Source organism: Ammodytes marinus (genome assembly GCF_949987685.1).
Source record: "Ammodytes marinus genome assembly, chromosome: 12".
Lineage (NCBI taxonomy): Eukaryota > Metazoa > Chordata > Actinopteri > Uranoscopiformes > Ammodytidae > Ammodytes > Ammodytes marinus.
The window spans coordinates 25,688,646-25,714,438 of NC_137216.1; the positions used below are offsets into that span (position 1 = coordinate 25,688,646).

Here is a 25,793-nt window from a genome sequence, read left to right on the forward strand (position 1 = left end):
TTACATCAATGGATCATTGATTTACACCTCAAACCTAAAGTATTACATTATGAAAGACTGCAGCTGCACAGTATGAGTATAGTCTAAAGTACATTGTTAATATAGAACAATTAAGTGATAATGTTTTCAGTCCCTGGATATGAATACAATAACTATCTGTATGATGATGTTATGATTTGGCAAGTTAGCTCCCTTGAAATGAACTAATATGAAAGCGTGTAGGAATGTTCCAGATTGAATGACGGGAGTTCTGCAGTTAACACGTGTCACTGTGGCCCCATTGACTGACAAAGTGCTTTCCCTCACTTTAAGAATTGCTTCTTCGGCAGGTACAGGCTTGCAGTTAAGTGCCACAGACAGGGGGAGAAAGTCTGAAAGTACTGGAAATGGGACTATACATAATTGAATATCTCAAACCTTATCCATGAGAAACGTACGTGCAGAGTTGCACATGTCAATCACGTTATGGACAAGCAATGTCCAACTCAAATTTTAAGTTGGGTATCTTGTATCAAGGGTATATATAGTTTAATTATAACCCTAACCCCTAACCATCTAAGCAGCCTACTGCAAGTCTTGCTGCGGTATGAGTTACTTAACTCATTACTAATTAAACACATTTTTCATATTAGTTTCTTGTACTTTTGATACTTGAGAATATTTGTATTGGTAAAATGATACATTCAGAACTTGCAATGGACTGTTAATTTTCCATGCGGTGTAGCTATTAAAATGGAGTTTGACCACCAGTGCCATTGACAAGTTATTTACGTTGAAATAAAAGTGGCAGGAGTATCTGAGGCACAGGGCCAGTCCCATCTCTTTGTGTCACCATGTTTCCACACTCACATTACCAAACTACATTATAGATGAGGAGGGTCAAGTTGCTCATTTTGTGAGTGCTGTGGAATGACTGTGTCACAATATGAAAACAGTCAACAAAAGGGAAAACTAAAGTTACTACGACATCTCTGTCTCAAAAACCTAAGGCTACATTTGACAGTTGTTGAAAAATATTGTAATTCAACTATGTGAACAAAAATAGCTGTAAAAAAATAAAACTAAATGCTTTAGACCTATAGGCTATTATTACACACAAAATAGGAGAAGTGGAGAAGCAATCAATCTAATTATACTATATATTAATAAAACAATTAAAATCAGATGCTGTAAGGTGATGAAAAACACAAAGAGATCACTGTCTTACCTGTCGTCAGGTAGCAGTGCTGCTAAGACCCCATGCTCTGCCCTTCTTTACCACGTCTACCCTCTCCCTCACTTCAACCACCAACCCCTGGCCCTCCCTGTGCTGTTTCAACCTCTTGTTGGCTGTTGCTAGGAGACTGCCAAGACAACACCAGTTTCCACCATTTGCAAACTCAGAACATGCATTCATGGTTGACATATTGTCTTTGTCTTGGAGTTGTGTACTACTTTTTGAGAGAATAACACTTTAAATATTAAAGAGTCAGAACAAATTCACCAATAACACAGACCTACAGCATATAGGCTGATGTTCAATAAACTGGCACCTCTTTATAGTGTGAAAAACATCTTTTGAGTAGGTGTGTTGTGTGATGCAATTTGCTTGGAAGTGTGTGTGTGTGTGTGTGTGTGTGTGTGTGTGTGTGTGTGTGTGTGTTTGTTTTACTGGTAATCACAGGGGTTTACCTGCCTGGCGATCTGCATTAAACATTGCATTTTTCAGTCGGTCAGTTCTGGGTTTTAGTGAGTTCTTTCTGAATATTATGTGCTCTCCGTTTACGTTTTTTTTAAATATATCAGTTAACCTAAGTTTTTCTCAATTGATTGATTTATCGCTTTGTGCTAGAATGTAAGTCTCAGTTGGAATAACCTTGAATATGCAATATAGTGACATTATGTTGCAACTTATACTTTTCAATTAACCTCAATTATGTTCTTGACTGTTTATTTCTGCACTGACTTGAATTCCTTTAAAGTATGCTCAAAGGCCTACTTCACTGGTTGGAATATGAAGGTGTATTGAACTCGGAGATCCTATGAAGTATAAATGTGCAAAAAAAATTGAAATCGGATCATCCTAGCCTGAGAAAAGGCAGAAAGAAACACTCTTTCTGCCTTTTCTCAGGCTAGGATGATCCGATTTCAATTTTTTTTGCACATTTATACTTCATAGGATCTCCGAGTTCAATACACCTTCATATTCCAACCGGTGAAGTAGGCCTTTAATGGTTGCCTAGACACTGCTGCATTTGTTGTGACATTTTTCCTCCTCTCACTAAAAATAGAAGATAATGAGTTATTTGTCACCGTTACATTGGTATCAAGATGTCATAACATTGTTTGACATTTCACCTTCATTAACTAGTACAAAACTGGAGTTGGACATTCAAGTATCTTGGCTTTTTAATAGAGTAGACTTGCTCCTCAAAAACAGGCTTCTCTGGGGTTTCTGAAACCAGGATTTATAAACATATAAACTTGAAAATTGTGATACTCTTCTTGGGAAAGTAGACATGCTTGATAGTGCATGATTGGATGGGCTTCAGCGCCTGAAATGGATGAATAATAAATGAACACTGCTGGGGATTGGTGCGGTGAGTATTTGAACATTATAATGAGGGTTCCTATACACTATACAGTCTATTATAGGAGTTGTCCCAAGGTAAATTAAAGGGGTCCCCATATAATTACAAAATATATGTTTTCCTGTTTTTCTTGTTACATTCTGGATAGTTTCACATTTTTAGAGCTCTAAAATCCTTCAAATTAGACTTAAAAGAGGTATATACCAATAGTACTTTTCTATCAGGAGATATGTTCACAATGGGAATGTACAATGGGACAATATAAACACTCCCCACCACCCAGGGTCACAACAAGACGACAAAGAAAGGACACCAGGACCAATGCAATATTGCTAGGCAAAGAATTTATAAATTAATAAAAACATTCCCTTTGTAGTGTTCTTCTGACAGTTTCTTCCCACATTGTATTTTTTGTCAATTTTTTTTTCTAATGATTTCAAAACATAGAAAAATATTTCTGACAACATTCATCATTACATCATTTTTTTTTAGCATGATTTTCCATTCTGTCCTGTTGGTTATTATTACACATACCTCTGCATTTCTGACCCATTGCTTTGTTTTTGTTTTTTTTACAGTATTTACACATTTAAAATCAGTCCATATGGTCTTTCAGCTTCAATGGGACACCATCCAGAGCATGTTTTGCATAGATCACAATTAGTCTGGGAGGGGGTTTAGACGTCAAAGCTTTTCAAAGTAAAAGGGGGGAAAGTGAGGAGATAACGCATCCGGTGATAAGCATTACAACTGAAAACATGAAAAATACATTTCCAAAATGGCAAAAATAAACCGTCTAACAGTACATGCGTTTGCAACTGAAATGTGTTGAAATGGCAACAGCCTTTTCAGCTTTTCTTAGCTGTGCTGCTGCTTGAAATGTAAAAAAATAAGAGTTTGTTTTTTTAATTCCAACATTTGTTTGGGGGGGGGGGGGATCAAAAAACGACACATAGCAAAATCACAGAAACTGAAAACATAACATGCTCTTGATTTTAGCCACAAACAGAACAAATTAATTAGAAAGATCCTGGTTTTAACTCATCGACGGGTCAATTGTAGTGTATATGTCTGTCCACACAGACAACAGAAGAAAAAAAGAAAACCCACACACACTAAATGTGACACTATTTTCTGAGGTTTAAGCTTTGGGTTTTTACAACTCATCACCACCACTGTCTTTGTCTGTTGTCAATGTCAGACAAAATCGAAAATATGATCTAGAAAATGTTTATCAACCTCCAAAAACATAAGACATTTTGAAGCCCTAACTTGTTATTGTAAATAGATATGCACATTTGACTAGTTTTTAAGGGTTTACATTACACCAAGATGTTTTTAGTGACACTTTCCATTGGAGGAAATGCAGTTAACCAGAGCAACATACCTTTCTAAATGCAAATACAAATCCCTTTCTAAATGTAAATATTAAAGATTTTAATCAGTATTGATCTGTGTATTGATCCGTGTGTGTTCCTTAACAGTTGTTGGTCTTACTTTTCTACCCACACAGAAAGCCATTTGCTGCCATTCATTTTTCTGCAGTGAAAAAACCCACTACCAGTAAGCGAAGTAATCCATCACAGTAACCATGCAGCCTTGATTATAGTTGTCAGACTCTCTGTGTCATTTCCCCCATTTAAGTGCTGCACTTAACGTAGACTGTGATCCGACAATACCGGGAATAGGTCTAAGTCCCTGGTAGGAAGAAAAACCCTTATAAAAAAGCAGCCCATTACAAACCTTATCATATTTATGGTTTTGTATCCTTAAAAAATAAATGAATATAAGTATTAATATAAGTAAAAAATGCAGTGAAAGTGACTGCGGGAAATGTAGACAGGTGTACATGGGTTAAAATCTAAATCGCAATGTAGCACCAAATAAACTCGGTGAGTCCAATTTGATCTCAAAGTTTTCCATGTATTTGGCCATATTTTACAGTAATTGTATCAAACAGAGACACATTGTCTTTGGTGTTCTCAAATTTCATCACAGAAATACAGATAACTGACTAGAAATTGCTTTGTTACAATATGACCTACGGACCAATCAAGTGACAGACATGAGAAACTGAGCATTTACCGTCACGCTCAAAATACGACCTACTGTACCTTTAACAGAACTGTTTGTAAAAAAAAAATTGTTTCAGTAGAAAACACAATCTTGAGTGTTAAAGTAGAGGAACCTTTTCTTTTTCTTTTTGGTGCAACAAGGGACATATTAATCTTATTCTGCAGACACGGACCAGGGGAACAGATGGATGGACTGATGGCAGTGGATAAAATACAGAAGTGATTTCTCTCCTAATTCCATTAGCCCGAGTGAGAACATTCAGCGTAAGACGTCTTGTTCTTTTTGCCGTGTCTGATTTCTGCAGGCACCAGGATGACTCACTCACTCACTAACCGCTAAAACCTATCGAATGGAAGCTCAGTGCTATGGCACCAACCAAAAGAAAAGAAAACTTCACCTTAATTATTGACTTATTATTTCATTACAAACCTGGCCTTTATTGGCATGCAGACACTCCTAACTAATGGTATCTAAAAACTGTTTGGGCAATACGAAATGTGTTCAGAAAGTCTATAGAAAAAGTGAGTTAGTTGGGCAGTAATGAAAGTACGACATTTACAAACACTATGGCTTTGACAAGTTGAGAAGGCCTCAACTTGGTGAGAAGGATGAATACAAAATGATGTAGTTTTCAGTTTCAAACATGGCGGCAACTGTTCAGCAGTTTCTCTGCTGCTTAAAGTTGAGGGATAATGGCTAGTATATGCGGAAAAAAAACCAAATAATAATAATGACTTCCAGGGAGATAGCGGAAAATAATTACAAATGACCAATTTTATAAATGCAAAGCCTCAAAGATAAAAAAATTCAAATAGAATTTTTGTCTTGGCAAAAAGCTTATAACACTGTGCGGCTGCAACTTCATTCAACCTTCAGACAAGCGAAAATAAATTAAATGCCGATCGCAACTCTAGCACTGACTCCTCTTCATCCTCACATAATATGCATTTATACTTGGTACCTCACCGTGAAATGGAGTATAGCTAATACACTAATAATAAGGGTATGTTAGTGTTAAGAAAATAGCAGCATGTTAAAGTTCCCAAGTTGTTCAGTCGTGTGTTCAGTTTGGCTTGTCTCAACCAAAAGAGACCAAAACTTTGCTTAATAAAACTAAAAATGGAAAAGTGAAATGGAGGACTGCTTCTTCTTAAGCTCACAAGCAAAAGACGTGTTTAAATAAAAACTTAATTGAATGCCTAACAAGGACCTTTTTCAACCGTCAGTTTAAAGTAAATACCAACGCTTCAGAGTAAAAAAAAAATACCTTCCCTTTCCTGCCTATTTGTATCTGTATAGTCTTTTTAAAAAAGACCAAATGACACACACAAAAGGTTTGAATTGTAAAGCAGGCGCTGCCTTTTCAATGCCACGGCCTCTTTTATGGCAACAGGTGAATGAACGGCTGTGAAGAGCTGGCATCACTTCTTCAACTACACTCACACAAACACACACACGCGCACTCACACACACACACACACACCTGCTCCCACACGTTGCTGATATGTCTAGAAAAATGGTGCAAATGCAAAAAGACAAAACACCTTTAAAACAAGATATTAAAAAAATGTCCATTAATTATCCAAAGTTTTTTTCCCCAGTAGATGTGTGGAGGCCGTGCTGTCACAGCAGAGAGAGAGAGACAGACAGAGAACGTTCCCTCACCTGTTTTTTCCAGTTTTCATCGATGGATAAATGAAGCAGTGCAGCAGCCTTTTTAAAAAAACAAAATGGACATTTGAGATGTTACTAGGAAACACTTGATACGTTTTTTTTTTTTCTTCGGTTTTCCTTGATCGAGGATGAAAAGCTGGTCGTACAGAGAGAGAGAGAGAGATGGCAAGCGCTTTCAATGATTTCCTACAAAACTGATTTTTCTTTGTTGGTGTTTGTCGTGGACATTCTTCTCCTCTGTGCCGCCTTAAAAGAACACATCCAAACTCAAAAAGATAACCGAGTGTCGACTAGCACCAACTATGTGCACCCTATTTCTTCTATATCTGTGGCTTCACTGTGTCACGTTTATACCATACGACCATGGTATGTGTATATGTACAAAGCTCCCAAATCTCAAAAACATTTACTGAGATTCTTCTGTGTATAGAATGCAACTATAATACATGATATGCACATTATCATATAAGTGTACATATGAGGGGGACCAATTTGTCCAGTCTTATAGGGTCTATCCTATAATGATTTTGGTACAAAAATGCCACTGTTTTCATCTCTCGCGCTTGTCTTTTGTCATAGCAGAGACAATGATCCTCTGCGGTGACAGTAAAAGTCTCAGTGCTCCAGTCTGTGAGGTGAGAATCCCATAGAATTCCTTGTTACAGTCCAAAACAAGAATTAAACGGAGGCTTAAGTTAAGAGCAATAGATTTGAGTTGAGGAGTTTTGCCCTTTTCTATTCCTCTGCCTCCTGGCTGTGGGGGAAGGGCAGATTGACGGAGTGCTCTTGAGCCAGGGCGGCCAGCTCCTTGAGGAACTCGCAGAAGATGACAGCGCAGTAGACGGCGTTCTTGACCCGCAGAGCCTCGGCCTGTCTCTCCAGCCCCGACGCCCCCCCTGCTCCCCCTCCTTTGAACAGGGCGCTGTGCAGTGACTGGCCCCCGTCCCGGACGTGTGCCAGGGCCAGCTGGGCGGCGTTGCGAGCCCGCGTGGGGCTGTTGGTGTGGCGGAGGATCAGGTCTCCCAGAGATGGCTTACGGCTTTTCACTAGGAACAAGGGAAAAGCATAAGTTAGTGGGGGGGCAGTGTATGGGTTGTTTGCTGTTTTCATTTAATTTAAAAAAATGTTTTCCAGACATATCAAACAAAAATCAAACATATCAAAAATACAAAACAAAATGAAAAGCATTCCATTGATATGCCTGGAAAGGAGAAGGAAGAAGTATTAAACCAAGTTGATGCGAACGTTTTGTTTTCACTTCTAAATTGAAGGTAAGGGGTCTTTAGAACAGTTTTGGTTCAAGTGTCAAGAAACCGGACCAGATTGTATTTTTTTCAACCTGGATTAAATCCTTCAAAAATTCATGATTTTGATTGTGGCCATTTTGGTAGATGGGCAAAACTTTTTTTAAATAATTTGGTCTGGAACCAAATTTGTTCTATATTCTATATATATTGAATTGGCTTACATTTTAAAATGAAAACAAAACATTTGCATCAATTTGAAATGATCCAGGCACCCGACTACGTTTCTAGGTCACAATGTCGATAACAAGGACATTCAATCTAGCTGAAACTCAAGGAGGGCTTTAAGACTCTACAGGGCTGTACATTGGCTCACATTGACAAGACTTTGGTCTAAGAATAAAACTGAAACAAAACACAAAACACAAAACACAAAAAACTTACTGTCGTCTGAGTCTGAGTCGTCATCTTAAAACAAAACCAAATAGGGAAATACGTTTTATAAGATTTAGAGTGAGTGGTCAAATGGTAACAACTACTCATCACGCTATATTAAAAACTTGCCTTCACCTGTTAAAAGTGATTTATCATCTCAAATGTTAAAGCCTTCATAATTAACTCAATCCCATGTGAAGAGGTTTCTCACAAACACTCTCTCTCTCTCTCTCTCTCAGTCTGATGGATGATTCACTGTATTCCCATGCTCACCCAGTGAATCAGAGCGCCGGAGGGGAGGCACAGCTGCCGGTGAGTCAGCCCAGTCCACTTTGCCCCGGGCCACCAGGTACTGCTGGGCCTTCCTCAGCATGGAGGGGAAGTCTTCATGGGACGCTGCAAACGCCTCGATGCGGTTCTTCACCGAACCTAGAACCTGAAGAGCAGCCACAGAAATAGGTTACCAGCGGAAAAACACAGGAGACTTTTTAAATTGAAAGGCTTTATTATTGCAATTATGAGTGTGTGTGTGTGAGTGTGTGTGAGAAAGTGTGAGTGCGTGTGCGCAAATGAGTCACTGTAGTATTAGGCAACCAGTATCTAAGAATATAGACAGAAATAGAAAAATACACTTTTTATGCTAATGGATTGTGGGCCTGAGGCTCCTGGAACAGCTGGCACAGAAGTGAGGTGGGCTGGAAGGGGACCACTATTCATAAACCCTTTTTAAAAAGGTACAACTATAACAGTGTGTGCACTGAAAAATAAATGATGGTGCTAATACAAAGCCTATGCTCTGTATCCATAAACTGGCATGTAAACAAAGTGGGTCCACTGTAGCTAGCAACATGCCCTTTCACAGAGCCTAGGCTGTGTATTAACACTGGCTTTTTCCAGTGCACACACACACAGTACAGTCAGGTAGCGGATCGTGAGGAGATATTCACCGATATCTCTGTATATAGACAAAAAGTGAGTATGATAACAAGAGTTCTCCAGAATCACTGACTCCACCTTTAATGCACTTGCAGTTCAATAGAGAGCAAGGGGAGCACTCTTTTAGGCATATCAACATATCAGAGGTGTTGTGTAGTTCAGACTATTGTACCTGGATCAGTGACTTGACACTGGGTTGGAAGACCATGTTGGTGTTGAGCAGGAAGGAGCGTAGGAGGGGCTGAGGGTAGCAGGCCAGCTGGGCCACGATGCCCGTCAGCAGGATGTTGACATACAGAGAGTTCTGGAGCATGTTCTCCAGCTTAGCAAACAGAACCACCATAAACGGACCTGCACACAGAAACATGGATGGATCAATGAATGGTAAATATGCAACACATACACACACATACACTGCGATGCAGTCAGAGGCATCTTTGACAGCTTAGAGGTGTAGAAGCATTGAAACTGTGAAGAGGCAGCTGGTGCTTGGACAGCTTGCAGAGGTTAAATTGGGACATTTAGTGTTGCTGCCACTTTGGTGATTCAGGCAAAAACATCGTTTTTTTTAAGCACTCTTCAATTTTGAGATTTTGGGCAATTTCGCTTCCACATGTACAATTAAAATGTCCCAACTTTTATACTTAGGTGTTTATTTGACTAGACTTTGTCTGTTTGTGCCTCATATTTCTCCTACACAACCATCTTTAACGGGCATTATGTCAACATTGTTTATTCGTTTTGTATTGTTACTTCTGAAGCTTTTACATCGACTGACTTAACAAAAAAAAAAAATGCATGCAGCAAAATAGCCGCGGCATCAACAACACAACATGACTCTCACCTGTGTAGGGCTGAGAGACAGGCTGATTTAACGGTCTAGCAGGACTACAGATGCCCACCAGCGCCGCCGATGACACTTCTCCCTGAGTGTCCCCCGTCAGCTTGACCTCCAGGGCCTGGGACAGCTGCTGGTCCTCCTCCTGCCTCTCTGTGTGTGGAGCCTCCCTGACAGCTGCTTCCTCCAGCCTGCTAGCCGCTCTGCTGCGCTCTCTCACCCGCTCCTCCAGCTCCCTCAGCTCCTGTGTGAAGGCCTCTATGCTGATGCCCTGGCCGTTGGAATCCCCGGAGTGTTGCGGTTCGCCCGGCGCCTGCTCTAGAAGCTCCTGTATGAGGCTTTCTACCGACTGCTGCGTCTGGTGGTGGTTAGCGTCTGGAAGATCTGAGGTGGTTGCAGCGTGTGGGTTTTTCATTGAGGTGTCGCCGGCTCTCTTGGGCTGCTGTTTGGTGTCAGTGGACGTTATTGGCTGAGAGGAGACAGAGCTCTTAGAGGGGACCTGGTTGGGGCAATGAGGTTCTGCGTCGCTCATTTCACTGTTGGTACTAATGGACTGTGGCGGGAGAGCGGAGCAGTTTTGAGTGACGAGCGATCCGTTTTGATTTTCATCCAAATGCTGCTGCTGCTCCCCCAAGTCTCTCTTCACCTTCTTTACCTCCAGCCCTCTGTCTCGATTGTCTGAGCAGCCGTCCCCCTGCGCCATGTTTCCGTTGTACATGGCCTGGTAGTTAACGGTGATGGCGGCGTTTGGAATGTGAGGGTCTGATGAAGGGGCAGGGACCATGTGGGAGGTGGATAACGGGGTCGGTGAAGACGAGTTGGAGGAGGAAGAGGAGGGCAGGAGTTGAGGTAAAGGCTTGGGCAGCAGCTCCTCTCTCTGAAGGCTGCGCTTCTTGGACCGCGGCGTGAGACTGATGCAGTTGTTTTTGCCGATGGTGACGTCCCATTCGCCGCTGTCCCGCTCCGTGCTGCTCCACTCGGACCGCGCCGACGCAACAACGGCCGCCCTCTGCTGGCCTGGAGGGGTGTTACTACTGCCGCTGCCACTGTTCACTCCCTGGGGGAAAGAGAAGTGCTCGGGGACCATGGCTATGGAGGGGTTGGAGGTAGGGGGAGGCGGCGGTGCAGGGACAGTGTTCGGAGAAGGGTTCTCTCCATCGTAGGGCGCCGACCAGTCGCGGCAGGCCCAGGAACACAGCTCGATGCTCCGCCGGGAGTCTTTGAGGTACTCCAGGTAACCCATGTCCCAGTCCAGACACTCTGTAAGGCTCTGCTGCTGCTGCTGCTGCTGCTGCTGGTGCATGGGGCTTTCAGGGGACAGCGGACCGTGGGAGCTGGAGGGACCCGAGGGCAGAGGCTCCGTGCCTGTGGGCGTAGAGGGACCCCCTCCTCCTCCTCCTGACCCTCCACCGCTGCTCTGCTGACGGATGAAGAAGGACAAGCGGGACGGGGTGCTGGGTCTGGGAGGGGTTGGTGACTCAGTGCTGGGACTGTTCAGTACTGTAGGAGGACAAACAACACAGTTGGTAAATTCTATCAAATGTACTGGCGCTACAATGGGAGAAAAAAAACCATTATACCCACGTAACACATTGAACTCTTAAAAAGACAATTAAAAATAATGATCTGATTTACTTAATGTGTGGGTGTGAACATTAATTAACAGATTCAATAAGATTTTGCACTGCTTTCACTTGTTTTTCTAAAGACTGTTTTGCCAGGCTGTACTCTGACCTGCCAGTACTGCTGAAACAAAGACTAACGTAGCACAATAAAACACAACACATGTTAGACACCAAAACACAGCTGCTAGCCTGCTGGTGCTAACACTGACTGCGGGTGCCTCTTCCTCACTGACTGCATCAGTCACAACAACCTGTAACTCCAGCTCCTGCCATTACAATTACTAGACATTAATTATCTTTATTCAAAAGCACACTTTACCAATGTGTGTGTGTGTGTGTGTGTATAAACAATATTAATCTTGACACCTACAGTACAGGGTTCTGCAGGTTAGTTTACAGTTAGTTTCAAATTTTAATTGAAAAGTATTTTTTCACCCCCAATCGAACAATGAAACTTTTCAGTGTTCCCATATGGACAGTTTCTATCAACCAAAGTCTCCTTTGTGTGTGTGTGTGTGTGTCTAGCTCACCTTTGCCCCAGAATGGTCCCTCCTCGTCAGCAGAGGGCGCTGTGTTCTGCCGGCAGCACTCAGGGATCAGAGACAGGAACTTGTTGGCTGACTTCCCGTACATGTCCGTCTCCCTGATAGCGCGACGCTGACTCAGCATGACATGGGTACAGGGCAGTAGATACCTGGGAGAAAACCACACACACACACACACAAATGCACAAAAGAAAACATTTAGTCAATATCTGGCGATTTTGGTGAACTTTAGCAACACGTTTATCAAGATTCCCAACATTATACGGGGGATAAAAAAGCAAGAGGTACAAAGTCACAGACGACTGGATGTTCCATTTTAGGTTTTTTTTAAATGTTAAATGTGGAGACAAAATTGTCCCCTATCCGTTTGGGGAAAGAGGAAAACCAAACAGAGACCTTCGAAGGACCACTAAAGACATACAGTGACTTTGTGAAACATAGATCAAGCTACAGTTCATGTGTTTTTGTATATTAAATGAGCCTATATATTATATTTAATTAAATAGAAGACTTTTGGAGACACGCTGAGGTGTGCAGACCAACCTGAGAACGAGCTGCAGCATGACGTCTTCACAGTTCAGAGAGAGAAGAGTTCTGAAGAGGCTCAGCGAAACCATGCAGAGCTGCAGCACACAGACACACAGACACACAGACACACAGACACACACACACACACACACACACACACACACACACACAAAAACACACACACACACACACACACACGCCAGTTAGAAAGATGTTTAAACCTGTGACTAATTGGAGCTGTGTCTTGTGTTTAGTCCTATTGTTGTATCATGTGAGTGATGAACAAAACTACACACAAAAAAAGACCTAAGTTGTCAAAACCCAGCTTTCCTTAAAAGTTCTACTCTGTATTGTCGCCCTCTAAAATGATGTTAAAACAAGATGACAGCCATTACCAAACACCTTAACACCACGCTTTTCTCCATAGTGACAGTAATGCATTTATGACACGTATAACCACTTTACATACTTATTCTGAAAAAAAAAAACAATACTTCTTTGAGCCCTCGTCTCACCCACACAGCTCAGTTGATATGAGGACCTCTCTAGACCCTCTCACACAAACACACACACATCAAGCATCATCATCATATGGTGTCATACCCTTGAGTTGCTGCTAATGCGTGTGAGCAGTGTGTCCAGGATGGTGTCGTTGTCGTGGCGATGCAGCAGGATGAAGCGCAGGAAGGTTTTGAGGAGGGAGGTCTCTGACACACTGCGCAGGAACAGGTCCAGGTAGGCTGTGCTGGCTATCATCTCGTCCACCGATGACTGAAACACCAACACAAATACACACACAAATACACACACACACAAGGAAAAACAGGAATTTAAATCAAAACTGTGCAAAGGGGACAGTGAGAGTACTGGGGGCGCTCGTGGTGTATTGGTTAGAGCACTCCACTACACTACACTAGAGGTTCAGTCCTCAGAAGCAGCAGACCCGGTTTGAATACAGGTTCATCTCTGTCTCTCTGCACTATAATTAAAGCCAAAAATTTAAAAAAGAAAGAAGTCTGCTACTATTTTTCTTCAAATAAAAAAGATATATCTTCCAGTAACTCAAGAGGAACCAAATCAAAAGTGGTGTACTGTCATCTGGTACACTTGATTCTGTCAACCCCCCCAAAAAAAAAAATATATATAAAAAAATATGAAAATTCCACTTGCAGCTGGCTATGCAGAAAGTTTTTGGTGGTTGCAAAACACAAACTTGGTAAAGTCTTTTAACCTATGTGATGATGTCAGAGATGATCTATTGCTACCTTATGCAGCGCGGGGCCCATGACCGGTACGAGGAAGCCGTTGTGGAGGTAGTCCAGGAGCTGTGAGCGGACCAGAGGGTGAGCCACCTGCACCACAGCGTTACAGAACTCCAGAGAGTTCATGAAGAGAACCAGAGATGACACGCCCATCCAGTCCTCCCTCCGCAGAGCGTGCCAGTCGTCCCCACGAACCTCAATCTTCCTGGGGAGGGACGAGTAGAGAGCGCTGAGGCCCGTAGCCAACACCTGGAGGGAGAGACGGAGGAGAGGCTTCACATAAGACTGCTGGTTCACTAGACAGCTGTGTAGCCTTAACGCATAATGTTTTTTTCTGCAGATTTTCATAGATGAATTACTTGATTTTGTAACAATGGAAATAACCAAAAACCTAATCACAAATTATATTTTGTACTGCTGGTCTGACAAAAAAGTATTTTCTGCCATTTAATAAAAATAATTATAGAAAATGCTTAATCATTAAAGAAATAATCAGCAGATAAATAAATAACTGAAGTAATAATAAATTGCAACCCTAGAATAAATCCCATTATGGCAAGGCAAGTTTATTTATATAGCACAATTCAGACACAAGGCCACTTAAAGTGCTTTACAGGGGCAAGATTAGAATACATAAAACACATTATAAAACATTTAAAAGCGAATAAAAGAAGCAAATAAAATAAAAATTGCAGGTTAAAATGGAAACAAAAAAGTCTTCAGACTCGATTTAAAAGAACTGAGAGTTGCAGCAGACCTCAAGTTTTCTGGGAGTTTGTTCCAGATTGTTGGTGCATAATAACTAAAAGCTGCTTCTCCTTGTTTAGTCCTAACTCTAGGGACTGTAAGTAGACCTGTCCCAGACGACCTAAGGGCTCTGGACGGTTCATAACGTATCAGCATATCAGTAATGTATTTTAGCCCTAGAAATTTATGGTTCCTAGAGTCTGAAAATATGGATAATAACCCTACATTGTCCCTGTTTAAGACCTAGAGATGGTATTATTATAATAACCTATGGATAAGCTTCATAACTTTCTAGTATTCGTAGACACATTTGAACAAAAAAAAAAGTGCCTCCTTCCATGAGGTAAAGGCAGCCCTCATATAACTTTGTGTTTTGACAACATCAGATGACATTTATGAAACGGTATTTATGCATTTTCTCTTGCCAGTGAAAACACATGAAGGAGGAACATGTTCTTGCTAACCCGACTAAGGAAAAGCAAGCAAGTCAATAATCCAAATTTAGCAACAAAAAAAGAAAAGAGCTCTGCACTGAGATAGCAAGAGACTGGAGAAGGAGTGTGTTTGTGATGAGCGAAACGGCCTACAGTACTACGCAGCTCAACAACCACTTATATAGATGTCTAACCATCTATTTGCTACATCTACAAATGTCAAATAAACTGGTTAATGTGGTCCTTGCTGCCACCTCCACTGGTCCTTGTAGCCTTGTAAGTAGGTCAGAGCGACACTTCTGGAAGGAGGACGAGCAGAAAATAGCTGAGGCTGCTCTTTGGCACCACAGAGGAAAAGATAACAGTATACTGACCACAGTATTTCACAATGGTACACAAGCAGACAAACCGTTTTAAAGCTAAAACTTGGGCCAAAGTTGCTGTATTTTTAGGCTGTCAAGGCTGGCAGAGAACAATTGAGGTCAGTGATTGAAATGTACACACACACACTTGCATCATACTGTGTCGCCAATTAAAATGAATACAGTGTGTAAATATACTCTAATTTATAAAACATACATTTCAAAATTGCAATCAAGCAGCATATGGCTCTTTATTAACACCTAGTGGTCGCTGGAAGTAACTACAACAACAACGGCAAAACAAAACAGCTCTTTGGTCTTCTTCCACAATCTTCTTTAATCTTCTACCCATCCGAACAAAACGTTTTAATCATCATGGTAGATTTAAAACAGGATCAAAATGAACAGAAGATCCGTTTTGTTTTCCTACATTATTTACTTTAGGTTCTCTGCTACATATTTGATCATGGGGTACGTTTTCAGTTAAGTCTTTTGATAAGCCTTCCTGGTATTATAGATCCCCCCCTCCCCCCTTGTATGATACAGTGATCTGTTTATCTTAGACATTGTCAAAATATCATGTTGGGGAGTGAGGTGGTTATTTTTTAAGTTGTGTACAGGAAGCCTTGAGAGAGAGCTGATAGGATGTAGATAAGAATTAATGCTCCATCAGAGTGCACAGTCATGTCCTTCCCCCTTCCTTTAAAACGCACATCATCACTGATGCACCAGAGATCGACAGCATAGCACATCTCTCCTTCTTAAAAGCATTACGGAAAGCGTGCCAGGATTCTACATTATAAGCTGTCCACAGCTATCACATCATTACAGAGTACTGGGTCATATAGTGTGTATATACTGCTGATGGCTTTTCTGGAAGATTTGAGTTTGATTTTGCCAGTATAGGTTCAGCTACCAATAATATCCTATGGCCAAAAATAAAAAATAAAGTGAGGAAAAAAAATCTAAGGCCCAATGTAGGGACCAGGTTGAAAAGTAAGGTAGCCATTATTTATGACAAAGTTTTAATTTAAAAATAAATAAATAAATACAACAAAAAATATAGCTTAGTGCCAGGAAATAGTTACATCCAAGTCCAGTCCAATTTTTTTTGATGACACTCAATATCACATACAATCTGTCTGCATTACTGTGAGAACAAATGGAAAAGATCCCACATCTGTAACCACATCCTCTACCCAGTTAAAATGGAAAACTCAACCACACATAATGGTTTCCAAAGTGTCTCACCGGGCAGAAGTAGGAGTTCTCTGCGATGTAGCGAGCCACTGCCTGGTGACTGGCTGAGGCCGCCATGACCAGCAGCAGGGCGTCGCGGGCCTGCTGACCGATGGCTCCGTCCCGGTGGATGAAGGGAACCAGCAGGGAGAAGATCAGCAGGTTGGTGGAGCCCTGCTGAGCCGGAGCAGCCCGGAACAACATCTCTAGAACCACAGGCTGACGGGCCATGGACACACACACCTGGGGAGATTAACATCAGTCACAGTTAAAAACAGTCATATGATGTAGTAACAAATAGTGATGAAAAATCAGGTCTAATGGGCCTAAATTTGTCAAATAAAGAATATGTCAAAATAGGACAAAGCCTATTGAGACAGCCCAGCTCATGTGAAAGCCCTTTCAGGTATTGAGTAAAGTTATGATTTGTTCCAGCGCTGACAGTTCAGAAACAAATGAGTACTGGGCAAAGATAACTTCATTGCGATAAGTTCAATGTGATCTTGTCAAATGTAGTGTAGTAGTAAAAAAATTAAACAAAAAATATGCTACAGTTGAAGAAGAAATGGGTATAACCTTACAGAAACACTGTGCAGGGGAACCCTAACACACACACACACACACACACACACTAGAGAGATACATAGACTGTATGTGAATGTACCTGATTGAGCAGCAGCACCAGGCTGTTCTCCAGTACTAAAGGACAGCCTAGTTCTGGGTCAGCGCAGGCTCCCAGCAGTCTGAGCAGAGGGTGAAGGACGGCTGTGTGCTGGAGCAGAGGCTGCTGGGACTGTCCTATCAGCATCTCAAACAGCTTGAGCAGCGCCCCCTGGCTGTCGGGGTCCAGGCCGCGGCGCAGGTGCCACTGGACCAGGCGCTCCAGAATGTTCTCTGTGACCACCAGCTCCAGGATGGGGCCCATGGGCTGCACACCGGCCCCTCCGTCAGGGCTGTCGGCCGGGCGCTCCTCAGCCAGGAGGCACAACATCTGGTCCGTGTGATTCCTCACGGCCGTCAGGTCGTCGCTGGAGGACGAAGGCTCGTGCTGCTCCAACACCCAAGAGACCTGGATAGAAACAGGACAGTGTTTTAGGGTAATGGTTAGCTTTTAACATAGAGGTTGTTTTTTGAGGAGTACAAATGTAGCATACGATAGTGGTGTCTTTAGGCTGGTGTTAATTCATTAATCTCGACACTTTGACACATTAGGGAAAGCGAAGGTATAAATAATGGTTGAATTTTATTTAACTGCCTAGGTTTTAGGGTATTTTCTGTTCCTCATTGAAACAGTGTCTGACTGTCTGTGACAAGATTAAATAATTGCATAATATTGGTGTAAAAAATACTAAACGTTGTGAAACTTCTTCTTCAGAGATCTACCAGTCAGCATGACTGCAGTGGTTATGAGTTTGCAGACCTGTGAGCAGCTGGTGCAGATAAAATGTTGCGCAATGTAAATTTGTGTTTGTACTAGAGGTGGGCATAGATTTTTTTTTTTAATCTAGATTAATCTAGATTAATTTTGGAATTAATCTAGATTAATCTAGATTAAAATGGCTCATTTGAATTCATTCATAATATGTGTGTGCTCCTAAATAATGACTCAAAGTAAGTCTTTGAGAACGTGTTTCTCAAGCCAGGTGGCGCATCAGACCAGGGGCTCATCTCCTGTGCAGGTGCACACCTAATGCATCAAGTTAACTTGCGTGCAGAAAGAGGATGTCACGGAACTCATGTCCGTTAGCTTTTCAATATAAGACTGTCAAAATAAAAGTCCCGCAAAACAATCGTTATTTTGGGGATTAACTTCTCCGCGTGAGAAATTTGAGTTGTAGGCTAGCGTGTGAGAGTGTGAGCTGGTTGATATGAGTGTGTCTCACGGCCAAAAGGGTGAGACTTGGCAGCTCTGTCAGTTGTCAAACAAAGCGGACGGACGTGGTCTCTATAGCAACGAGATCAACTGAGCTATCACTGATAAAAAAAAATATTGTTTCCATAATGATTTCCATAGCCTTAAGCCATAGGCTAGCCTACATGTTGTGTAATTCAGTGATTTTCAACCTTTAATGAGTCGAGGCTATGCATTGGCTTTGGCAATTTCCCTTGCCTCTTTTTTTTCTCTCCACACAAAGCTCTCCCATTGCACACACGCATGCCCCGGCCGCTTCCGAGAGCACAGACAGTTAGAACTCCTACAGTAAACCAATTCCGCATTGCACAAGGTGCAAACAACCTTGGTCTTGTCGAGGTTTCCATTGGGAAGCTTCTTAAAAGTACATTTTCCCTGAAGCAAACCCGGCGGCTTCCTAGCTGCATCCATGTCAGCACGTTACGTTTGATGTGGTAGGCTACACAGGTGCGAAGTCGGACTCGTTCTGACTCGTGCACTACAGTGCAATTCGGCCAGGTATACATCCGCGCTAAAATAAGAGGAACAAGAGATTAACGGCGATATTTTTTTTATCGCCGATAAGAGTCTGGCGTTAACGCAGCACGTTAACGCCGTTATCGGCCCACCACTAGTTTGTACACACATACGATTTCCCAAAAATACGCTTGATATATTTTTTATTTGCATATATCCATGTAGATGTAAACTCGACCATAAGATACCTATTCTTGTCCACTCCTTTTTTTAAACAAAGAAATATGGAGAAGAAGACATCTTATTGTTACTTGAAGGATAATTTTTTAAATGATTGCATATGTAATTCAGCAGCAACATTTTGACCTATGAGGACGGCTGCATGCTTCTCGTATAATGGATATCTCCCTGAACAATGAGTAACCTCCATGAAGAATATCTGGTCTAGACAGAGTTCAGTCACTCAACTGATGTGTAATGTTGCCACTGAGGACATTCAGCAGTCAGGAGGTGTCAAGGCTCTGTAAGCTAGAAATCTTTCAGCCAGTGATTGGACATAAGCCAGTCACACTGTTAAAGTACAGCGCACACACAGCCAACTAAACGTGTGAACATTCACACAGTTATAATCATTCACTAAGACAAAGACAAAGTCTTGAACTGTACTGGCAGTGGTGGTACACATTTAATAAATAAAAAAAATATTAATTCATAATTTATCAATTCATTGAGCAAAAATAGTTTTCTGGTTCTACTTTTTCAAATGTGAGGATATTCTTCTTTTCTCTCATCTCCATAACCGTAAACTGAGTATGTTTTGGACAAAAATTACATGGTTATTGGAATGCACTTACTAACACAAAGCAATAACCACACAGCGTGCAAGCAAACCATCTGGAGCAGTTTTGGGTTCAGTGTCTTGCCCAGGGACACTTCAACATGTGCCTCAGCCACCCATGTCACAACACGACATATCACAACATATTATGTCATTTCATCAAAACTCAAGAAGAGGCAAGGAGAGAGGTGTGTGTCTTGAGCTCACCTGTCTCCAGTGGTTCTCAAACACCATCTGGCAGGTCTCTGGGTCGGCTGTACAGGGGCTGGAGGGCGCCGCGCTGCGCCCGGGCCGACTGCCGGGGCCGCGCGGGTTCAACCTGCTCAGCCAGCTCATACTGGGACCAGGGAGGGGGGTGAGAGGTCACACAAGAGCCCAAAAGATGGAGGAGTTCCGGTGAAAAGTATAAAAAGCGACAGAAGTTAAAAAATAAATAAAGAGGGAAATAAAGAAAGGGAAGGAGGGAGGAGGAGAGGAGAGGGGGAGGAAAGTGTCTGCGATGGCGCGGTCAGTGTGTGATCGCCAGGGGAAAACGCCCGTTCCTCCCTTTCGACACTGTCATCCAGTCTGAAGCCAACACCACTCCATAGTCAGTCGGGACGGGCACTCTCTGCACTGTGTGAACAAAAAACAGGGACATAATTAAGATATGTAGCTATACCTGGATACATGTATAACATATCACATTTTCATAACCCAGAAAATATATATTTTTTTTTACTTGAATATCTTCCTGTAGTTGCCTTTAGTTTGGCTCTGAAAAATGTCATGTAAGAGCATTTTCGATTTATATTACTCACTGTGTGTGTATGTAAAAAAGGCAACAGCCAGGTCAAACCACATCTAAAACTGATCAGGATTAGAATGAGCCAGTGCGCAGAGGTTTAACCCAATGCTGGAAAGTGTCTAAAACCCATCACCACGAGTCAGTGTATTATTCATGCCAGCAGGAGGGACATATGGATACAATAGTAAACAAAAGTATATTTAATTTAAACCACCATAGCAAAATATACATTGTCAAAACTCGACAGAGAACATTTCAAACTGAATCCAGTATTTCCATGTAGCACTGTCCTACCCATTCAAATGCAACACCACATCATGGAATGGTCTCATATACAGTCAGACATATTAAAGTGACATTGTAAAAAACTGTTTGGGTAAATCTGTCAGTATTCAAAGTCCTGCCCTCTAAACCTTTGAAACACTCGTCTATTCCAGAAATATATCATTTTTGCTGAAGAGCGTGACTGTGTTTCTCCTACACACACATAAAAGCCGGCCTCTACAGTATGTTGTTACCAAGGAAACCAGGGTCTTTCTGTGGAAATGGACCAGCCTCTCTTTAGCATGGGAGTAACTGTCTGTCCTTTATGGATGATGCTCATTTTAAGCTGTTGAATTACTATAATCATATCAGCTAAATTGATATCAGAGTACTCATAAAAGCTTTTCAGAAACGACATGAATGCATTTATTCACTGATATTTTCTACCCAACAACCATGGTTAATTATTAACTATTTCAATTAAATTAAAAGATCTCTGACCATTTCAAATTGCTGCTCCTATTCCAACTTTTTTTCCAACAAACTGGACAAAAAAAAACAACGGTTCAACAAAACAAAGCCTAATCACTATCAGTTTAATCAACTTAAAAAGGTTGAAGCTAACACATGTTGATAAAGAAACAACATAAAATGGACAGACCGATATATAGCCTCTTGACAGCAGGATCTGGTTGGGTAGTTTTAATACTGTATGAGATTGTGGGAGAATTTACATGGCCAGAGGAGCTTAGTTCTTTGAGATGTGTGTGTTCTAATGTCTCTATCTTTGTTGATATAAAAGTCGGTTGAATCACTTTTGCATAAAATGTCAACGGATCAAAGAGCAAAGAATAACCGTCACAGTGAACTGATAAAAAGTTGCGGGCAAACATGTCATTTTTATCTGTCAACTTTGCCGTCATATTGAAGAGATGCTGTCCAGAGTCCAGACTTCATGATTACCATAAGCCCTTATCATAACTCCTTTATGCATTGAATGAATCAGTTTACTGTCAACTTTCTGTAGTAGTCAAATTTACAAGACACAAGGAGGTTCCTTGGAGTAAGGAATTGTGTTTTCAAAATAGCAGTTATAACCACGAACGAACATATAGTTTTTGCACAATGTACAAACATACACTACTGTACTTCAGTGTTGGCCTTCATGTCCTAATACAAGCTCCAAAAAATATCTGCCATAAGTAGTATTTAGTGATTTATTGTGAGGATTATTTTAAAAAGCAACAGAACAGATGGTTGAGAAGTGGATTATGCTGCACGAGTGCTTTTGAATGCCTTTTTTCATTAAGCTGAGTTCCTCTGTGTTTAAAAAAAAATGTAATCGATTGAAACTGTTGTGAATCAAAGCTGACAATAGGTGCCGTACTACATAAAAAGGAGCAAACTACAAACAGCAGGGACCGTCCTTTCAAGTCAACAGGCCTATTTGAGACTTAAAAGATAGATTTATCATATACATACATTAAATTTCTGCTAGTTTAAAGTTAATATCACAAGCATTGGTTAACGTATCATGAAACCTTTTCCCTGTGAAGGTGATGGCTTAAAAGTCTCTGGAATGTTTGAAGAAAAAAAAAAATCATCATTCATAAGATTCCTCAGGTTGGTCAAACAAGGTTCAATAGGATAAAGAGTACATGAATACGTTTTGAAAGCAGCAGCTGACACATTTTTGATGTCATTTGCGGCCACATGATGTCCAAACGGAATTCACATGACTTGAAGAAACGAGGACACCAGCGAGCAACAGTTTTCATGACTTCTGACGAGACTTAAATAAAGCAATAAAAACTTCAGTAGAAATATGTAACCTAAAGCCCGCACCTTTTAATCATTCACAAGCAGCACTCGGTAGGCCAGTCTAAGTTAATGATACTCGTTGTGTTACTCAGAAGAATTTTCAGCATTTGCTATTTTGCGTATAGCCTACACATCCACAAAGAGTCAAGAGAGATATCCATACAGCAGAAATTACGTGACGTGAAAAAATATGCTCACGGAAAAAAATACAATCTGCCATATGATTTACCGCCAATGCAATTACCTTAAATGCGGGTCAGTCAGTCAGGCAGCCAGTCAGCCTCAGCATTTAAAACCAAACACTGCATGCAGGCAGCACTCAGCTGGTACTGGGGTATAGCAGACAAGGAAATTCAAAAAAAAAATTCACAGGTCACAATTTGCACTGCACCATAAAAAAAAGCATCCATAAAAATGAGTTCAAAGTTCAACTAGAGATTCCACTAAAGGCAGGTGAGGCTGCCTTCATAAAGAGCAGGGTTTCATTTGTCAAGGGTTAGTGATCAAACACACACCACAGACTGCAGCTCTTCTTTAATGTTATCTCAAGATGTATGCCCTCCCCCTCTCTCTCTCTCTCTCTCTCTTTCTCTCTCTCTCTCTCTGGTTCAGACAGACAGAGTGTGTGCGAAAAGCTTGCTTCCATAGTTTTTTCCCCCAGACAAACTGACCTGACCAAAACACACCTGCTTTCTGCTTTCAGGTAAACACAGGTGTGGGAAAACAGGCAGAGCTCCAACCTATCTTCTGCTAACTGTGTCCTTCACATTCCAATCCTCATATGTTGACTTCTAGCCCTGTCTGTTTGTAACTGGTGAATTTCACTAAGCACTGGTGTGTTTGTGGTGGTGGAGGCAGAGTGTGCTGATATACAGACTGGCTCAACCCCCTTCGCCTAGTCAGTCAGTGGCAAAGAAGATCTTAAACATACAGCGGAAAATGTGGTCACCAAGTTTGTGCCACCTGTACTACAATCTATTTCCTGTTGTCTCAGTACTGATCTCTAACTTCTAGCTAAAGTATGATTAGCTTGTTTTTTAATGAGGTTTTTGATTCAATAACATTTCTATCATAATAGCGTCTGTTAAAGTCCTGTTTGCATTCAATTTGATAGTGCCTTCACCCGTATGCCTTCGATCAATAATAGCCACTGATCTACTCAATATTTAGGTGTGTTCAGATTACAGATCTATGAAGTGCTTTTGCCACAGATGACAGTGGTGAAAATGACCACAAAAAAGCACTCCCTGCGGCTGACTTCCAGGGGAAAACAATAACACACTAATGTATTCCAGCAGCCGTGTCACAGCCCGTATCATGCAAAGTCAAACATCCCTCGCTGCAGTGTTTTGGGTCATGTGTCGCCCTCAGTGACACGTCTGACAGACCGTTAGCGCACCTAGCTCTGGAATTCCACTATCAAATAAAATGAAACGTTACCTTTTAAACTTGCATTTTAATTAATGTTATCTCAACTACTTTTAACACCTGATCTTGAAGTTATATCCCTGCGCCATTAGCGAAACGTAGCCTTGGGTTAGGGTCCGCCAGAAAAACAATAATCACTGCATGTCAATGGCGAGATGATGAAGCAAGCTGATACTGTCAAGATAATTAGCCAGTTCTGAAATACCAACAATGCGTGTAGTTTGATTATCAAATGGACTTTAACGCCAAGGTTAAGTTACTCACCTCGTTTATCTGTAGAAGTCTCGACAGTTGTTAATGCGAGGTGTTGATTTCTACGGGAACCTGCTAGCTGGTTGCTAAGTGAGTTAGCGCTAGTCGGTTGCTAACGACTAGCCGCTAGTGAATTCCACAATGTCAGAGCGGTAAACGGATGAGCAGCTCGCGAGTTACCGGGAGACAACTGTCGGTGTGAGGCGCACTGAGCCGGGGGAGCTAACACGTTAACCACTCCTCCTTTCGGGCTGCTGGGCATCCTGTTAATGACTGGTAAACATCCCATTTGATGATTTCTCAAACACTCTTCTCTTTCCCGCAGCCATCTTACTCTGAACTCCTCCCACAGTACAGCACCTCTCTGACTCACACACCCACAGCGACGCTGCTCGGACTGCTGGCTGCAGGCTGTAGGCTGGGTGCTCCACTCTACTGTATGGCTGTATGGTGATGGTATGAGGGATCACACTGAGGCACAGGCACAGGGCGTAGCACGAAATCCTGGGTCCCCACAGGCCTACATAAAAGTCTCTGCCCCATTTCCCCCTTGATCCAAGTCACACATTTTTTTTTTTTGTGGAACCTAAGTGACTTTAGTTGTGTGTGAGAACTGTCCAACCCAAGTTAAAAAGTGGCCAAATAATAACCATAACCACACTTAGGCTAGGCCTATATGATGCTAAATGTGGATTCAGGGACTCTGGAGAATAGGTGTTGTCTCAAAGTTTGTTTTGTAGTTGACAGAATCAGTGGATAGCCTATCTGTCCTTTTCCTCATGATCCGCCACCTGTAATCACGAGGAACCTGCCTTGTGTGTGCACACTGAGAAAAAATAAATCAATGTAAATACACAGCCTAGGCTCTGTAAATGGCATAATATGGTGGGACCACATTGTTATAGACTACCATTTGTTTACATAGCCATTTACAGAGCCTAAACACCTATTTTTTTTCTGCACACACAGTACAGACAGTGGATTGTGAGGAGATATTCACAGATTTTGACAAAAAGTGATTTTGGCAAGATAGATAGATAGATAGATAGATAGATAGATAGATAGATAGATAGATAGATAGATAGATAGATAGATAGATAGATAGATAGATAGATAGATAGATAGATAGATAGATAGATAGATAGATAGAGGATGAAAGATCAAAAATCAAACGTTCATTAAAAATGTGCTAAGTGCATTACCACTAATTGAAGGAGTCTACGGGTGGTGTGGAGTTTAAAGTGGAGTTGCCATGTTTATTGACACTGACACATTCTCTATAGTTGGGTCTCTGTACTTCAGCCATCGTTTGTTGACTCAGCCTGCGGGATGTGCAGAGGAAGACCACTCTTGTTTTCTAGGGAATGGAAGAATTCCCAGAGGACGCATGACATCTGTTGTGGTTTCCTTCCATAGAGACCATATAGCATCACCAAGGGCAGGACTCAGGTGCACCTGGTGTGTTGTTAGGTGGACTATACTCACTAGTGCCTCGTGTAAAATCAGCAGTGGTTTTCTGA

The 25,793-nt window shown here is 41.6% G+C and overlaps 1 protein-coding gene across 2 annotated transcripts; it reads right to left on the reverse strand.

Annotated features, from left to right (window-relative positions):
- Positions 1 to 2,941: 2,941 nt before the first annotated feature.
- On the reverse strand, positions 2,942 to 24,581 carry fhip1b (FHF complex subunit HOOK interacting protein 1B). 2 transcript variants are annotated; one of them, XM_080038721.1, is made up of 13 exons: positions 24,286 to 24,581; positions 22,838 to 22,922; positions 19,929 to 20,336; positions 17,180 to 17,584; positions 16,528 to 16,758; positions 13,737 to 13,982; positions 13,075 to 13,242; positions 12,487 to 12,566; positions 11,929 to 12,092; positions 9,780 to 11,273; positions 9,108 to 9,286; positions 8,273 to 8,435; positions 2,942 to 7,366 (listed from the first exon to the last, which is right to left on the reverse strand). In XM_080038721.1, exons 3-13 carry the CDS (start codon positions 20,055 to 20,057, stop codon positions 7,056 to 7,058), a joined length of 3,570 nt encoding a protein of 1,189 aa, XP_079894847.1. In that variant the 5' UTR covers positions 20,058 to 20,336; positions 22,838 to 22,922; positions 24,286 to 24,581; the 3' UTR covers positions 2,942 to 7,055. The 2 variants fall into 2 exon arrangements, with proteins under 2 accessions (XP_079894847.1, XP_079894846.1); XM_080038720.1 differs by lacking the exon at positions 22,838 to 22,922.
- Between the last annotated feature and the right edge of the window lie 1,212 nt (positions 24,582 to 25,793).

What these genes read in the sequence shown, in the direction of transcription:
- fhip1b (XM_080038720.1), bottom strand. Translation starts at nt 20,057, where the DNA reads ATGAGCTGGCTGAGCAGGTTGAACCCGCGCGGCCCCGGCAGTCGGCCC. An exon ending in GGGACCATTCTGGGGCAAAG is followed by an intron (nt 11,274 to 11,928) that starts GTGAGCTAGACA and finishes GTCCTCCTACAG; the next exon opens with TACTGAACAGTCCCAGCACT. An exon ending in GTGTCAAGTCACTGATCCAG is followed by an intron (nt 8,436 to 9,107) that starts GTACAATAGTCT and finishes GCTGCTCTTCAG; the next exon opens with GTTCTAGGTTCGGTGAAGAA.